Below are 18,188 nucleotides of genomic sequence, written 5' to 3'. Positions count from 1 at the left end.
CATGGGCAAATTGTACAGGCACTGGGCGCATGTAGCTGAGACCCTGAGGCTCAGACCTGAGCTGTGGGCACCACCCCACGGCTACAGCGAGCACCCTGAGAGTCCTGCCACGGGCAGCTGGCCCTGCCCTTCAGGGCTGCTCTTCTTACCCAGGGGACCCTCTGTGCTAGCCTTTCTGGGGCCTTTCTATGAGTTAGAACAAGGGACTCCTTTTTCAAGACACTTTCCTTTCACTGTGGAAGGTTGGTGTAATCAACACCCAAGCCGGGGATACCCAGGATGCTCGCACCAGCCCCTCTGATGGGGCTCAGCACAAGCTGTCTGCCAACTCCGCCCTCCCCTCTAATGAACGGGGCTGGGCTCCTAGAGTCGACTGGGCCTCTATCAAGGAAGGGCCTGATGGCGGGGGGTCCCTCCAGGAGCAGGTCTTCAGCCTCAGTTGCTCTAAATAAGAGGTCATGGAGCCTCAGGGTAATGGGGTGAAATGGCCACAGGATAGGCAGGGGGACAGAAATCGGACATTATCCATATAAAAACGAATGTTTAATGAACAATTAGCAGAATATTGGATTAAATATGACTTATCTGCATTTACATATCACTTGTTGAGAGAGCGAGTGGGGCAAGATGTGGAGCTTGCAAATCACCAGATTCCACCCTGCCAAGGGTGCCACTCACGTCCCCACATGGCCTGAACTCCCTCTTCTGCCCAGCGGCAGGCCTGCCCTGCCGAGGCTCCTTAAGGGCTGGGAAGTTTTACAGCCACCACATGCCCCCCACCTCCCTGTCCCTTCTGCCTGCCGCTTCACAAAAGGAGGTCCAGGCTCCCCAGGCTGTCAAAGAAATCCCATGAGAACAGACCAGCTGGGCCCGTGGGAAGGATTTCGGAAGCACTTGGGGGTGCGAGCAGAGAGCAAGAGAAAGTAGATCCCATGTCAGGATTCGGCGGGTGAAAGCCAACACTGACTCCAGGAGCAGAAGGGCCCCCAGAGGCAGGAGGCCCAGCATGGGGATGTCCAGAAGCCCGGAGCAGGGGCAGGGGGAAGAAGCAGGCATACCGGGATAGCCCCCTCCTCATGTAGCCACAATGGGATGTGAGGCCCAGGGGGTTTGTTCTCAGGAGGTGTGATCTGAATGAGTTTGCAGTCTTAGAGAAAAAAGGCCTCTAATACTTAGAGGTCTTTTAGACCCTCCCCTTAGAGAGGGGAGAAAGTGAAAGAAAGTGAAAATGCAGTCAAAGTGTAGTTGCTCAGTCGTGTCCGACTCTTTGTGATCCTATGGACTGTAGCCCGCCAGGCTCCTCCGTCCATGGGATTTTCCAGCAAGGATACTGGAGTGGGTTGCCATTTCTTTCTCCAGGGGATCTTCCGGACCCAGGGATTGGACTCCAGCCTCCAGCATTGCAGAGCCACCAGGGAATCCCTGAGAGGGGAGGGGTGCATGCAAGGCCAGAAGGGTGGGATGAAGATGCTGGGATGGGCGGGGCCTTCCACTGGAGGTAGGGCTCCGCGTGCTCGGAGAGTGGATAGGGAGCAGGAATGTGGTGAATAAGAGATGCTCCCGACACATTCACTGCTAATTGCCAACCTTCTACAAAACCCCATCATCAGCACGATCCCCGAGTGTGTGTGTGTGTGTGCGTGTGCATGCCTGCGCATGTGTGCCTGGAAAGCCGCCAGGCACCAGCAGGGGGATGGCAGAGTGAGAGAGACAGCACAAAAGTCATCCGGTCTCTTAGTGATGGGATTTGGGGTGATTTTAATTTTCTTCTTTAAGCTTCTCTCTATTTTTAAAATTTTCAATGATGATTATGTGTTACTTTTTGAATTGGAAAAAAAAATCCATAAGTGCTACTTGAAAATGACACTTTTAGTGAGTTATTTTCCTTTCCTGGCCAGAACGTTGGTGCCCATGAATTTCTAGGACTGGAGGAGAGAGAAATGGATGGTCGGCACGTGGAGGATGGGGAAGGGGCCACTCGCAGGGAGGGGAAGGGAGCTATGGGCCTCAGGAGCATGCTTGTCCTCCACTCAGAGCCGCCTGACATCAAGGCAGGGAGGAGGGGCACTGAGCTCCCACGTGGCCTCCAGGTGCTATGATAAAGATGGGCTGGTGCTGGTGTGGGTAGAGGGCTGGCTTGAGCTAAGTGTCCTCCTGGGAGAAGCCGTGGCCCTGGGCAGAGGTATCTTCCCACCCAGGGACAAACTGGAGGTCAGATTTGAGCACCACATCAGGGAATAAACGTGAACACATCACCCTGTGCCTGGGAAGGACTGGAGGAGGGAGAAGGGAGTGGCTGGATGTCCTCCCTGAGGGCTCGGGGCTGGAGGGGCTGAGACTGGACTGGGTTGAGCCAGGAGAACCCGTTCACTCCATTTTGACCTTGCCAGGCTCATCACGGGAAAAACGAAAGGTTGGCATTAAATGATCTCTAGGGGTTGATTCTCCACTGACAGGCTGAGGAGAAGCTGGGAGGGCTGTGGGGAATGCCTGGGGCAGAATAAAGATGAAAAAATCCCCTCGGCAGTAAGTTTCTGCCATGCTTGACTATGATATGAAGATATTTATTACCTGGCAGCAGTGTGCAAGATGAATTGGACAAAGCAGTCATAATGTAAAGCATTATTGTTAATAATCCATAACTCTCACGCAAAAATGTGGAACTAGTTATTCTGGTTGCTGGCTGCTGGTCAGGTGACCCACTACCACCTCAGGCCTCCAAAGATTGCTGACTGTACACACTCTGTTCAAAACACTGTACAGGGGATAATATCTCCTGTCTGATATAATATCCCATATCATATCATATCATTTAGAAATATAATAAATACTATAAAATAATAAATTATGATGCTGGTAACCCACTGCAGTATTCTTGCCTGGAGAATCCCATGGACAGAGAAGCCTGGTAGGCTACAGTCCATGGGGTCGCAAAGAGTCGGACACGACTGAGCGACTGAACGGAACGGAACGGAAAAATAAAGCTCACTGGCCACCCTAGATGTTCTCATAGTAGGAAGAGAATGAATATGTGAACCATCACAAAAATTCTAATGCTAAGCATAGCTCTTGGGCTTCCCTGGTGGCTCAGATGGTAAAGAACCCTCCTGCAATGCGGGAGATCTGGGTTTGATTCCTGGGTTGGCAAGATCCCCTGGAGTAGGGCATGGCAACCCACTCCAGTATTCTTGCCTGGAGAATCCCCATGGACAGAGGAACCTGGCGCGCTATGTCCATGGGGTCGCAAAGATCTGGACACAACTGAGCAACTAAGCAGATAAGCAGAGCTCTTGCAGGAAACCCAAAGGGGGAGGAATTTGCTGGAAAGATCTGAGAGAGCGCTGAAGAAGGGGCAGAGGATGAGAAACACTTCCTCCTCTTAAAGAGCCCTGCCCAGACAGCCTCGAGCCCAGAACATCAGCCAAGGAGCTGTGTCTAGCAACCTCAGGCTGCAGAGTCTTGGTGTTTACTTTTGACAGTTTGGAAAACCTCAGCGCCAGGGTTAATACTGAGGAGACGATGGATCCAGACTGTGACTGTTACTTTAAACAGCAGGGCGCTCGGGCCGGTGCACTGGGATGACCTGAGGGATGGGAAGGGGAGGTTGGGGGGGTCAGGATGGGGAACGCATGTATACCCATGGCGGATTCATGTTAATGTATGGCAAAAACCACTACAATACTGTAAAGTAATTAGCCTCCAATTAAAATAAATACATTAAAAAAAAAAAAAGTGACGGTCCGGGCCCCGGCGGCAGGATGGCTGAGCGGCCTGGGGTGGACGGTGGACCCCACACACATTAGCCCCCGACCACAGTGGGCTTCCTTAGCTATTCTCCCTGGATGTCTGGGCCACATGGGAAAGAGGGAGAATGGAAAGGATGAGAGCCATAGAAGAGGTAGAGAAGGAAAACACTGTGTAAAATTAGGAAGCATGGTTTCATTACCTTTAAGCCCAATGGCCAGTTTAACTGGGCAAACACGTGAATTAGAAATTTTAGGGCCTGCAGTTCCCAAAATGGTCCTCAAGAAGGTCACAGAAAACAAATTTATGGTTCCCAAAGTGGAGGCGGGGGGAAATCAAGTAGGAGTTTGGGATTAAAACATACACACTACTATATATAAAATAGATAACCAACAAGGTGCTACCATATAGCACAGGGAATTCTAGTCCATATCTTAAAATAATCTATAATGGAAGAGAATGTAAAAATGAATATATATATATATATGCATACCTGAATCATTTTGCTGTACACCTGAAATTAACACCACATTGCAAATCAACTATACCTCAATAAAAACTAAGTATGCATATAATTCCAGAACGAAAGCGAAAGCGAAAGTTGCTCAGTCGTGTCCGACTCTTTGCGACCTCATGGACTATAGAGTCCATGGAATTCTCCAGGCCAGAATACTGGAGTGGGTAGCCTTTCCCCTCTCCAGGGGATCATACCAACCCAGGGACTGAATCTGGGTCTTCCACATTCTTTACCAGCGGAGCCACCAGGGAAGCCCAGTTTGTGGTTTCTACACCGCAGCATGACACGCGGAACCATGACTTATGTTTCACAGCTCATGTAGATGGTTTGTTATAAAGCTGGCAGTGTTTATATTGCTGCTATATGGTCCTCCTCTCCTTTCCTTATGCCACTCCCCCGCGTACAGCGAGGTCGGTAACTGTAATCATGGTAATAATTCTCACTCCACAGGCCTGTTAGAGCCTTCGGAGGTTGACTTCAGGGTCTCCTCTGTGACAAGTGAGGAGACAGCAGTTCAGAGAGGGAAGCTGACTTGCCTGGGGACATACAGAGTGCTTGGGGGCAAGGCAGTGCCAGGACTCGTGGGTCCCGATGCCCAGTTCAGGAGGATCTGCATTGTACCAGCCTTTTTGAACAGCAAGATTTGTTTCAATCCATAAACTTCCAGGTGGTATACAGAGTAAAATTAAAGACTGGCTTGCCATAGTGATGCAATTCATCTTCATGAGCACTGTCCTTCGATGTATCTAAAAGGGTCGTGGGATTTAGATGTTCCTTTCAGAGGCCATATAGGATGGAGACAATTTAAGGTTATCCTGTATATCCAGCCTTCGGGGCCTCTGGAACCAAGCGATGTTCTGGGATCGTCTGGGACATGATGCGCAGCACCAGCAGCACACCACTGTGACAGCTGGAAGATTCATGGGAAACAGACTGACATCTGATTGGTGACAGCCAGTCTCCTCTGCATCAGAGCCTGAAACTGCTAATAAGCTCTTGGCTTTCTCAAAAGTCCCTGGAAAATCTGCGAGCTGGTGGTGTTAGCACCGTGGTAACAGGGGAAGAAACTGCACCGGAGGCTGACTTGCTGGCAGAATTCTGGGGGAATTAAGCATGACCCTTACAAAGAAATGAAGCAGAACTCGTGAAGGCTGTTGGGGAACTGAGGCAAAAGGAGAGACATGAATGCTGGACGAGAGAAAGTCAGAAAGAAATTGGACCAGCAGTTACAAGCAACAGCGCTAACAAAAAAGGCACACTGGTTACTTGAGAAAGACGATGAGGAAATGAATGATGTTGCAAAAATATCTGAATTCCCCACCAAATTACTTTATTAAATCAGTCTTTAATGAGGCCATTGCAAGGAGGCAGACTGGACTGGTAGAAGTACTGCCAGCTGTGTGGATACAACTCTTGCTAAGAGGCCACTCTGACAACTAAGCAGGGATAAATCAGCAAGTGTGGATTACACGGCCTTGGTTATTAAGTGATCTGCTAATGAATTTACCAAACCTTCAGCAGTTATTTTAAAGAGAAGAGGACTTAGGAAAGACGCATGGCCTAGGTTACTGATCTTTAAAGCCAAAGTTAAAGGAATTCAGAGAACTGTGAGCTATTGTTAAATATCCCAGGCTATATGGAGAGTATTTCACAGGGTAACTGCCAGGTGGAAATGTAACTTTAAATGATGCAAAACGTTGGTCTTTTAATGATCAGCTTCAGGTCAGAAAATGGCCATCGTTAAGCCTCTGGGCAGTTCCACTCAAGGCCAATGTCAAATTTCTGAGCCTATGTGAGTCTATGTGGTCTGCAGGAAAGTTCTACAGAGCAAAGTCACTCCAATGCTGAGAGGACAGGGAGGGTTAAAAATAATAGCCCCCAAGTTCTCCTTTAGTCCTGCCAGTAGGCAATGGAGTCCCCAGTGTACAGAGGAGAAAACCGAGGCTCCCAGAAGCTTAGTGCCTTCCAGAGGGAACAAAACTAATGAGTGGGACATTAAGGACCAGAAATCAAGGACTGGTAAACTAACTGAGGCCTGGAAGAGTCTTCCTGGCTGGGAATCTGGCACTCCTTCCATACCACGCTAGGAAGGCTTCCACTGGATAAGAAAAATATCCTCTGTGACTTAAAACCCCAAGTGTTTTCAAATTTGCAAATTAAGATGAAAATAATTACACTCTGAAAGATGCTAGGTTCAAACAGAGCTAAGCACAGATGGAGGGTTATTCCCTTATTTAAAAAGAGAAGGTCCAACTCATACAAGTCTGCGAGGAATATCCTGTCACTTCCTGTCACTGAGGGCCTACTATGTGTAGGATTCTGAGATGGATGTTCAAAGGCAAAGAAGAAGGTAGGGGGAGACATGAAGATGTGCAAAACCTATAAGAAGAAATGAGCTTAGGAGAGAGCAAAGTCCAGAAAGTTAAGAGTTCGCTAACTGGTAGGATTCAGGGTAACTTAATTTTCCTCTGTTTCCTTCTATGCATTTTATAAATCACCTATAGTTAAGTTTTATTTTTAATTTAGAAAAGTGACTAAATAAAAGCCTAAGCAAGACCTGAGCTGGTGTATAGGTTTGTTGATGGCATCTGGGGAGGGAGAGGTGGGGCCTGAAGAGCATTAAGGAGAGGTGAGGCGAGGCGAGCAGATGGAGCAGGATGAGCTGGATGTGCGGGCAGTGGCCGAGGGGGCAGGGCTGGAAGGGAGGAGAGGCTGCAGTTCGGAGGACGTTATGGGGACAGTGTGAGCTTTTAGTCTTGTTCAGAGCCTAGGGCCCGGGAGCCAGGGCAGGGTGCTGGTGAGGACCCGGGTTCCTGGAAGCCCTAAATGTGTGTGGGGGTGCCTGGGTCTGCGGTAGTGTGGGAATATGGGGGGCGCTGCAGAGGGCTTGGCATCCTCTGCCCACGGACCCTCAGGTCCCCTCTGGGGCTGTGGTCTCAGGGGTGGGTTTGGAGGTAGGGGATGGAAGAGCAGAGAGCGAACAGAAGGGACGGAGCAGCATGTCTGTGCTGGGTGGTGGTGATGAGGGTGGGAGCCTGGAGGGCTGGGGGTCGGCCCGGAGTGGGTGGCGTGTCCCCCTGGGAGCAGGACATCGTACGGCCATGGTACACGACTGTCACACCACTACCTGCCCGAGGACACTTTAGTTATTGTCTCTACTCTTGGTTTGATGAACTGCCCCCTGCAGTCCTGGTTGGCTGACACTTGGGAGCCTGAGAAGACTCGTTCCCAGAGGCCCGCACAGGCAGTGGTTGCAGTCTGTCTGCTCCCCTGGGGAGGGGCTTTGCAGTGGCCCCCAGGGCTGGCTGATTGTTATTGGAGGAACACGGCAGAACTTAGACAGTGGGCACAGGAAACTGTGGGGTCAGCAGGGTTCCCCCAGCCTGGAGTCTGTCTCCAGGTCACACAGAACCAGCAGTGAGGTCTCCAAACAGCAATGCCCTCCCTACCAGCCACTCGCCTGCTCTCACCACCTCTGCGTTGCCTCCACCCTCCCCCCACCCCGCCCCTGGCATCCTGGCCAGGTGCTCACTCCCAGAGCAATGGAAACAGAACCCAAAGGCTCCAAGAGATGAGCTGTTGCCTAGTGATTCAGCTTTTCCAACGGACACATTTTTTTCAGGTGGGGGAACTTTTGTTCCCCCAAGAGGCCCCTGCGCCAGCCCCGAGGACAGCCTTTCATCGTCCTCCTGATGGCTGCAGCCATGGTCCTGGCATTCCCAGACCTGCCATTCTTCTAACCTTCAGCTGCACAGGGATGGGAGAAGGTGGAAAAAGGGCCTTTTATAACCAAATTATCTCTGTGCATTCATCTGCCATTATGTTAATGTATTGCGAAGCCCGGCAGATGGTACAAAGTCAATTATGCTGCTGTTAAAAAGGGAGAAATTGACCTTTTCAAGACTCACTTGGATTCAGAGCAGAGTTTGCAAACTCTCATTTGAGGCCCGGTGCGTGGGTGAAGGCACAGGGCAGGTGGCAGGGGGAGGCGCTGGGTCAGGGTGGTCAGCCTGGGAGCCCTTTGTACCTGCACATTCTCTCAAAGAGCCCAGCGTAGCCGTCACAGTTGGTCTTCTGGGTCTGCAGGATGGCGGTGGGTTTGAAGGCCTGGCGGTCCTTCTCCTGGGCAGCCTCGATGTCGTATTCTGGAGAGCAGAGGAGGAGGCCATGAGGAACCGGGTCCTTGGAGATGAGCGGGCTGGTACAGAGGAGAAAGGGCTCCACTCCACTGCCCCCGCCCTCTGCTCTGCTTCCAGCATCACGTGGGCTGGCCTCCCTTGGACCCAGGAGAGGCTGCTGTGGACTGAAGGGAACAGGGCCCCAGGCTGGGCAATATCTGGGAAATGTGCCCTTGGGTGGTGGGAGGAAGAGCAAGGCATTGGCAGAAGGGGCCACCTGGCTCTTTAGGTCTCTGAGGAGGGGCTGGGACGGGAGTGGCAAACACATCACTTGGGCAGTTGGGGGCTCTGCCCACGTGTCCCCACGAGCATGCAGCTCTGTAAGCAGAGCCAGTGAGGCTGCTCCCCCACCCCTGCTGCAGCCCTAACGCCAAGGCCTCACACTACCCACATGGAGCACGCTGAGTTACTGCTAACACTCGTCCCAAAAAGAGAAGACAGGCCACTTTACTTGGCTAACAAGAAAGCCTAAGACCTGTGTGAGGCCTTGAGGCAGAAATTACCGTGGCCTTTGAGGGCACAAAGGGTGTGTGTGCGCCCATGTGTGCCTGCGGGGGTGTGTGTGTGTGTGAGGGTGTGTGTATGTAAGGGTGTGTGTGTATGTGTGTGTGTGTGAGGGTGTGTGCGTGTGAGGGTGGGGGCAGCATACAAAGTCATATCAGATGTTCTGATTCCCATCCTGCTCCCTTATTAGGCCCAGGCTGAACTGCTGAGGTTGACGTGGCAGAAGGTGGCTCTTCAGGTGCTGTGGCCAGATGGCCTACCTGTGTCAGGTGAGTTCATTCTCTAAGCTGCATCCCTAACTGCCGCTCTGGAAGGACAATAGGAAAGCCCAGTGACAGCAGGTAGGGGATCTCCTCTGGTCACTATGTCACAGGGAAGTCACTAGAAGTTCATCCTGCCACTTCTCTTCTCCATGGACTGGAGGAGGCAGCAGCCAGCTTCCCCTTAGCAACCTTCTGGGACTTGGCCTGAGCTGGTCAGAAAGCTGAGGGTGCCCTGTGCAGAGCTGGGGGGCAGCTGTGTGGCCCCTGGCTCTCAGAACTCGGAGACCAGGCTGAGAGTGGCGGCGAGGTCACTGCTGTGGGAGTGAGTAACAGGCAGAGGGGTGCCCAGCCTTCCTGGCATGGATGCTTTGAGAAACCTCTGGTGCTGCAGCAACTTTTCAAACAACTTTGACTCATCCCCAGCCACCTCCTTCCTGGAGACGAGCTTCTGCTCTGGGTTCTCATCTCTGTGGAGCTGGTCGACCAGGAAGGCAGGACTGAGGAAAGGCTGTGGCTGGGTGAGGCGCCTCAGCTCTGGCTGTGGGCAAAGGGGCAGGTGGAATCCCCACCCCTGGCCCTTCACGGAGCACACAGACCTGGGGGAGTAAACATGGACAGCTGGTGCATGTGAGCTAACCTCCCTTAGTCTGGTTAGCGAACCCTGGGAGCCCTTCTCCTCCGTCCATCTTACCGCACACACACTGGTGATGGAATTAAGCCCAGAGATGCTCCTCTGGGAACAGCGTCCCAGAGCCAGCGGCTCCACAGGCAGGCTTACCTATGTGGTGGCAGATCCAGATCCAGATGGCACGGACAATCTCCAGGTCACTGTGGGCCTCCTGGAGCAGGTCGCTCACCAGCTCCTCGAGGCCACTCTTGACTGTCACCTGGGGAGTGGGAGGGGTGTGCCACATCAGGGCCTGAACAACTGGATACCCATATGCAAAAGAGTGAAGTTGGACCCCTGACGTCACACCATATAAAAAATTAACTCAAAAATAATCAGTGACCTAAATATAAGAACTTATACCATAAAACTCATAGAAGAAAACACAGAGGTAAATCACCGTGACTTTGGGTTTGGCAATGGATTCTTAGATATGATGCTAAAAGCATGGGATACAAAAGGAAAAAATGGATTAATTGAGCTTCATAAGAATAGAAACTGCTGTGCATCAAAGGACAATATTAAGACACTGAAAAGACAACTTACAGATGGAAGAAAATATTTGCAAATAATGTATCTGATAAAGGTTTAATATCCAGAATATACAAAGAACTCCTGTAATTCAACAACAAAAGCAAACCCAATTTTAAAATGGGCTAAGGACTTGAATATACAGTTCTCCAAAGATATAGATGGCCAATAAAAATATAAAAAGATGTTTATCATTAGTCAGTTCAGTTCAGTTCAGTTCAGTCGCTCAGTCGTGTCTGACTCTTTGCGACCCCATGATCATTAGTCACTGCTGCTGCTGCTGCTAAGTCACTTCAGTCGTGTCCGACTCTGTGTGACCCCATAGATGGCAGCCCATCAGGCTCCCCCGTCCCTGGGATTCTCCAGGCAAGAACACTGGAGTGTGTTGCCATTTCCTTCTCCAATGTGTGAAAGTGAAAAGGGAAAGTGAAGTCGCTCAGTCATGTCTGACTCAGTGACCCCGTGGACTGCAGCCTACCAAGCTCCTCTGTCCATGGGATTTTCTAGGCAAGAGTACTGGAGTGGTTTGCCATTGCCTTCTCCTTATTAGTCACTGCTGTTACTGCTACTGCTAAGTCACTTCAGTCGTGTCCGACTCTGTGTGACCCCATAGACGGAAGCCCACCAGGCTCCCCCGTCCCTGGGATTCTCCAGGCAAGAACACTGGAGTGGGTTGAGAGAAGTGCAAATCAAAACTACAGTGAGATACCACCTACATCCACTAGGATGACTATAGTTTAAAAAAAAGTAGGCAATCACACACACATACACAAAAAGGCAAAAATGTGAAGAAATTAGAACCCCTGTACATTGCTGGTGGGAATGTAAAGCGATGTGGCTGCTGTGGGAAAGTTTGGTAGTTCCTCAAAAATTTCAACATGGAATTACCATGTGACTCAGCAATTCCACTCCTAGGTATATACACCCAAAAAACAAAGACAGATCCTCAGATACTTGTTCACCAATCCTCCTAGCGGCAATATTCACAATAGCCAAAAGGTAGAAACAGTGTGAGTGGCCATCAGAGATGAATGGATAACCAAATATGGTATATCCATGCAGTGACATATTACTCATCCATGAAAAGGAATGAAGTTCTCCTACATGTTGCAACTTGGATGAACCTTGAAACAAGTCAGACACAAAAAGACACAGTGTATGATTCCACTTACATGAAATACTAGATAAATTCATGGAGATAGTAAACTGGTTATCCATTCATCTCTGATGGCCCACATTATAGTCGGGCCAACTCTTGAGTTAACCCCTGGCTTCAGTTCTGTGGATTCTGGTCCTTTGGACCCCATTCACTCACTGTTCTCCGGACCTGTCCAGCAGTCTGTCTATCCCTTCTGGAGGCTGTGACAACTTACCCAACCCTGCTCAGACTCTGGATGTCCTCTCTTTCCTTCCCTAATTCACAGAAGACCTGGCCTCAGACTCCACAAGGCCCAGGCATAGCTTCCTTACCAATAAGACCTCCCTGCTGCTCACCAGCCTCTCTGTAGGCCTCTGGTCCAGGTCTCTGCCTCAGCAGAGCCTGCTCTTCCTTCCTCAAGCGGCGCCCTTGCGTGGCTGTGTTCTCACTTCTTCCTTCCTATCCTGGGCGTCCCAGCCTCTCCTGTCTACCGTGTCTCTTCAAAACACCTCCCAGTCTCTCTCACTGGACTGCCGACGTCTAGCCTTCCTTCCTTGCCAGGCTCTTGTGGGGTCTTCTCTCCACTCCCTTCTCCTTCACCCCCTCATTTGCCCCTCAGCCTGCTGGAGCCTAGTTGAGGCCTCCAGCCTTCTTCTGAGCTGCCCCCTACCAAGAAGTAAGAAGGACTTCAACATTGAAGAATGGAAAGGAGCCTGTGCTAGCCTCGCCTGGCCAGAGTGAACAGCCCACGCTGTTGGCCATGCCTGCACTTTCTAGAACACTGATCCTTCCAGAGCTTGCCTGGCCTCAGGCGGATCCAGGCCCTTTGGATCCCTGGCCTGCCTTCCCCAAGATGATGCCCTCTCTAGGGCTTCAGCTCTTAACTGAATCTGATGGCTCCCAAGGCAGGGTTTCTGGCCCAAGGGTTTCTCTCCAGCCTGGATACAGGTCCAGGCTTGGCTATGCAGCAGGCACCAGAGCCCACTGCATCCCAACAAACTCATCATCCGCTGACACACGCTCCTGTTTTCTCGCTCCCTGTGCAAGCACCTGCCCCACCAGTCCTCCACTACCCGGCCCAGAGGCGGGCAAGCCCCTCTCCCCATCTTCACTTCGCTGCACACACACCGGGGAGGGGCCCTGCCTCTCTGCCTCCAGCTCCTCTCTGTTCTCAATGTCCCCGCCTCATCCAGGGGTGCCTCGTCCTGCCAGCACAGCTGGATGTCCTCCTACTGACGTCCCTGCCTTGATGACTCTCTTGATCCAAACGCCTGTCATTACTCATCAGTTCAACAAGCAAGGTTCCTGAGTGCCCACTGTGTGCTCACCCCAGAGTGGTTTTTCTAGGGCAAAAGTGAGCTCCTGGCTGACTAGCCTAGGCGGCTCACTGTGACCTTAGCAATGGGTTGCTCCTTGGCTTCTCCAATCAGACTCTCTGTGGTGAGGCTCCTGCCTGACTCCCAGGACCCCAGTATGTCCTTAGTGCTTCAGCTCTTGTAGCTGCCCTACCCCCACCCCAGATGTGCCCAGGCCCAGAGGTGTGGAAGCTCAGCTGCCCATGTGCTCCAGGGGTGAGGACAGCTGGAGTCATGTGGGGGCTGGCATTCGTGGTCCTCCCCCATCCTTTCGCTCCCTCCATGCATGGGCTGGGGCTGGCAGGGCAGGGCAACAGCAATGCCCAAATGGGTAGGGGAGGACAGACAGGGCTAATCAGAGGTGTCTATCAAGGGGATGGGACAAGGTGTACGGCCCAGGGTGAGAGCATCAGGACTGTAGGTGGGGTGGGGGGAATGAAGTGGCCTGTATCCTGGGCCTTCTGTCCCCCATCCACATGCTGTGGAAAGGCACTCAGGACCACCCACCCAAGGGACTCAGGAACTCACGAGGGTGGGGCAGAGACTTTGCCACCCTAGGTTAGGACACTCTAAGCTGTCTTGAGGGGTGGGGGGCACACAGGCAGAGGGGCCAGCTCTCCTACTTGTGAGGCATAGGTGTCCAGCTTCTCAAACTGCTGCAGGTCCAGAGGCATGGACTTCAGGCTGGAGCGATCCCAGGGGTAGGCTGGAAACACAGGAAGGCTGGTCAGTGGCTGAGACTGGCTAACAGGACTGCCTGGCGCAGGCCTCCCTGTCTCTGTGAGGAGCCGTGACTGCCTGACCTTCAGCATGACTCCTAGACTGAAACACTGCTCTCAAGAGCTGGATCTCATAGAACGGTTCCTCTTTAGGAACTGTCGCAGCTCCTCTAGTCCTCTGGGAGATTCACAGGGACCCTAAGGAGACCCAGGAAGTCAGCAGTAAAGAGGTTGTACCTCAATGAACTCAGCAGCCCCAGGTGGACTGCAACGGAATCCCTTCTCCCCCCAGGTCGTTTTCTGCAGATTCTCTGCTAGCTTTTCCAGAAAGAGTGCTCCATGGGAAGCATCCAGGCAATGCTGCTGGCCCCTGATGCCCTGGCTATGGTGCCCCGGGTAGATGTGCTGCAGGGCACTCTGGGTGTTGGAGGAGGGCATGGTGGTTCTTGGCCACTTGGGCCTCCATGGGGTGAGGTGCATCTGGCACCCAGATAGGCTTCTTCCCTTGCCCGTGATCAGCTGCAGACTGACTGCATGCACCATGAGAAAGTTAAGAGTTCTGGCAACAGGTGCTTAAGGTACGGTGGGGGGCCCCCAAGGGAGGCTGAGTCTCAGAATCCTTCACCCATGTCCAGCCTTTCTCAGAGGTAGCCCAGACACAGGACAGACTCAGGTAGCTACTGCAGAGCAACCCAAGTATGGACAGCCAGAAATCCCCTGCCCCAGCCCAGAGAAGAGCCTGGGCTTTGGCTGGGTCTTTCTTTTTCAAGGCCCAGGCTGACCAAAGTCAGGCAACCTGGGTGGGAGGTCAGGGAGTGAGTGAGAGGAGGATGGAGCCAAAGGGGCACTGATCCCCCAACTCCAGGGGGTCAACTTTCATTCTGCCATGTCAGGATGGAGAGGGGTGGATGAGGGGTGCTGTTGGGACCACAGGACATGGCAGCAAGCCTGGGAGGAGCAGAGGGATGGGGAAAGTGCCTGGTGGGACTACACATGGCCTGGAATGGCTGGCCAGACCCCCCTCGCTGGGAGTTGCTGAATCCAGTAGCCTGGCCCCAAGCATGCATCTGTGGGCTACCTGGGGGAGTGAATGAGATAGTGGATCACGTGGTAAGGTTAGAGGTGCTCTGCTCCCTGGAAGGGTGCAAAGAGGGGGTCCTTTGCAGGCAAGCACAGAACAGGAATAGAAACCTCTGTGCCCAGTGCAGGGCCGCTCCTGCGTGCACCCACACGTCCTTTGAGGCAGCCCCTCTATTTTTAGTTTAAGCAGAAGAATAATTTATTAAATGTTTTTAAGTAAGTACACAAGCTACAGGAGGAGCAGAGCAGCGAGCATGGAGGCTGCGCAGTCAGAACCAGGGCTGTAAGTCAGAGTGTAAAAGAGCTGGAGACAGCATTTTGGAGGCAGAGTTGCTGTTCCCACTGAGATGGATGCAGTGGCTTCCTCGGTGGGGACAAGGTATCACCACCAGCTCTGGCCTAAGCTGCTCTGCAACCCTCCTTGGGCTGGCACTGCCAGCTGGTTAGGGAGCTGGCCATTGTCCAGCCACAGAGGAGATCCCAGGCGCCAGGCAAGTTCAGCATCAGGAGCAGGCCGCATGGATCCTTCTGCGTGTCCCCACCGATGCGGGCCCCTTCCTGTTAGGACTGAAGCCTTTTCCTTCCTTCTCAAGCTCACACTGGCTTTGGCCACCTCTGTCTGCTCACTCCTGCTGACCCACTGCAGGAGTCCTCACATGGGACGGGGCGGGGAGCCTCTGACACACCAGGATCTGAGGCTATTCCTGTCCTAAGAGAGGGCAGGGTGTGCGGTGGGTGGGCAGGCAGTGCACACTCTACTTGAGGCTGTGGCCTTGTTCAGCAACCCAGCATCTTCTTTCTTCATTTTCTGCTTCTCCACAAGGACCAAGACCTTCCCTGGCTCCCCTTCCCCGATCTCCTCCAGCCTTCTATCCTGTACAGTCTTACCCAGAGGCTCCCTGGAAGCCCAGTGCCATCACGTCTCACCTGTCTTATGGCAGAGCTGGGATTTCTCCCCTCTGATCACTCAGATCACCTCAGAGCCTATCCTGGGTGGTCCACCATGGGGTGCTCACCCAGCTGGCCCCTCAGAAGGGATGGGGATGCAGCAGCAGGCTCTGCTGAGCTCCCCACTACTCAGTGCCCTCTCCCCCCATGGACTCTGGCTCCTGCACCTCTGACAAGGGCCGTCACGGTGACCTAAGTGGATATGAAATGGACTTACACGTTTAACAAGCTTCAGCTCTGCAAATGAGGTCTCCCCTGCCCCCATTTCGAAGAAGGATGGCATTTCTAAAATGGGACTGAAAACCCTATTATTAGTTTTACCCTTTCTTGGTTCCATTTTACAATATCTGAACATTAAAAATACCCATAATGATTTATGCCTCATTAAATTTACTTTTTGAGCAGATTATGTAAGATTTGAATATGATTTTGCATAAATACATTTAAAATACCAGTGGCATTAGCTAAATTATTCTAATTTTAAAGCAAAACAATAGGAAGAAGTAACAAACTGTACTAAGCCTTAGATGCCATCTGGTCTACTGAGGGGGAAACTGAGGCCCAGGGAAGGTGTTGTTGCTATTGCTCAGTTGTGTCCGACTCTTTGTGACCCCATGGACTGAAGCACACAAGGCTCCTCTGTCCTCCACTATCTCCCAGAACTTGTTCAAATTCAAATGTCCATTGAGTCAGTGATGTCATCCAACTATCTCATCCTTGTTCACCCCCTTCTCCTCCTGCCCGTAATCGTTCCCTGCATCAGAGTCTTTTCCAGTATTGGAGCTTCAGCTTTAGTATCAGTCCTTCCAATAAATATTCAGGGTTGATTTCCTTTAGGAATGACTGGTTTGATCTCTTTGTTGTCCAAGGGACTCTCAGGAGTCTTCTCCAACACCACAGTTTGAAAGCATCAGTTCTTTGGCACTCAGCCTTCTTTATGGAAAGGTGAGTGAGGAACAAAATTAGGATTCGAACCCAGGCTTTCCACCCCCACTTCAGGATTTCTTCCTCTGTCTCTCTCTCCTGATTCACACGCCTCCTACCTTACAGACGCTTGCTTTAAAACTTAATTCAATTCTGAATTCTATTCTAATGTTTCCCATAATGGGCTGCCTTGTTATTGGTGGGGTTTGTGCTTTAGCTTTGGGATCACATCTGGTGTGTGAGCTTTTCACTTCTCCACTTGTGTCCATAGCAGACATTACCAATCAATCATGATACTCTTGTCCCCTGAGCCCTGAGATGGCCCCAGATGCCCAGCTCTAAGGAGCTGGACTGCTCCAGGGAGCCATTTCCAACTGACTGCAGATTGGCTCATGAGGCTAACCCAATCTCAGAAAACAACCCCAAGAAGCCTTTGCAACTTACCATGGGTGTCTTTCCCTCCAGGCTGCCGGGGTCTTGTGTTTCCATTTTTATCAACTTGTAAACCTACAATATCCCAAAGGTCAGGAGTAGAGACACTTCAGAAAAAATGGAAAGGCAAGCACAGACGATTCTGTTTGTGGTGGGCCTCCCTTCTGACCCCTTATCTTCACTCTTCCTCTCAGAGTATTCTTGCTCTCATCCCCACCCACCACCAAACCACTGCTAGGATTGCCCTGGGCTTTCTGGTGAGATATGGAGGGCTGAGAGCCAATGGAGATGACAAGAAAGAGGAGTTCAGTCTGTGAGCAGAGAAAGAATTTTCTAGGACATTGGGGCATGGGATTACTCAGCAGACTGGCCTGGAGTCCCTGTTCCTGTCCCCACACTGGATGCTCCTGCCGTCTTGGACCACAGATGGAGATCCTGAGGGTGTCAGTCAATTCACTGCCAGATGATCTCAGGATAAGAACTGACCATGAGCAGACATGAAAGGGGAAAGACGGGAAATAGTCCTCAGGAAGGCTCAAGGGCAATCAAATCTGTAAATGCAGGACTATTAAGGCAGTGTGTGTGTGTGTGTGTGTGTGTGTGTGTGTCTGTGTGTCTGTGTGTGTGTGTGTGTGTGTTAGTCGTGTGTCCGACTCTTGGCGACCCCACAGACTGTAGTCCACCAGTCCTCTGTCCATGGATTCTCCAGGCAAGAATACTGGAGTAGGTAGTGATACATTCCTTCCTCCCGGGGATCTTCATGACCCAGGGATTGAACCTGGGTCCCCTGCATTACAGGCAGATTCTTTACCATCTGAGCCACCAGGGAAGCCCAGTAAGGGAGAATGGTCACTAATTGTCATTAGACTCCATAAACAGCAAGAGAGAATTTCTTGCTGATTTGAAACCAAGTCAGGAAAATGTGGGTCCCTGATGGAACCAGGAGGAGCTGGGGATAGGGGTGCTGAGGGAAGTTATTCTTTGCCCTTGAAGGTCATTGTTGGCTGTAACTAAAAAAGTAGAAGGTTGCAAATGTACATAGATCATTCTGAGAAACAGTGGGCCTTGTCTTTCTTACGTTCATATTTTGTTTCCATCTACATTCTTCGGTAGAGTGATAGGGGTTCAATATAGTAGCCAGATTTTTTGTGTACTTCTATTGCCTAGCTTGTGCTTTATTGACTATCT

The 18,188-nt window shown here is 51.5% G+C and overlaps 1 protein-coding gene across 2 annotated transcripts in view; it reads right to left on the bottom strand.

The window, feature by feature from the left end:
• Positions 1–18,188, bottom strand: part of KY (kyphoscoliosis peptidase) — a 50,025-nt gene that overhangs the window by 11,922 nt on the left and 19,915 nt on the right. For both annotated transcript variants that reach the window (XM_055413296.2, XM_055413302.2), the window contains exons 5-8: positions 17,013–17,075; positions 13,521–13,603; positions 9,985–10,093; positions 8,289–8,406 (exon numbers count right to left, since the gene is read on the bottom strand). In XM_055413296.2, coding sequence (XP_055269271.1) covers positions 8,289–8,406; positions 9,985–10,093; positions 13,521–13,603; positions 17,013–17,075 — 373 coding nt within the window. The remainder of the gene's footprint in view (positions 1–8,288; positions 8,407–9,984; positions 10,094–13,520; positions 13,604–17,012; positions 17,076–18,188) is intronic.

The sequence above is a fragment of the Moschus berezovskii genome, chromosome 1, assembly GCF_049115385.1.
Source record: "Moschus berezovskii isolate FMDL1 chromosome 1, NW_MosBer_1.0, whole genome shotgun sequence".
Lineage (NCBI taxonomy): Eukaryota > Metazoa > Chordata > Mammalia > Artiodactyla > Moschidae > Moschus > Moschus berezovskii.
This window is presented reverse-complemented; position numbering and strand designations above follow the sequence as displayed.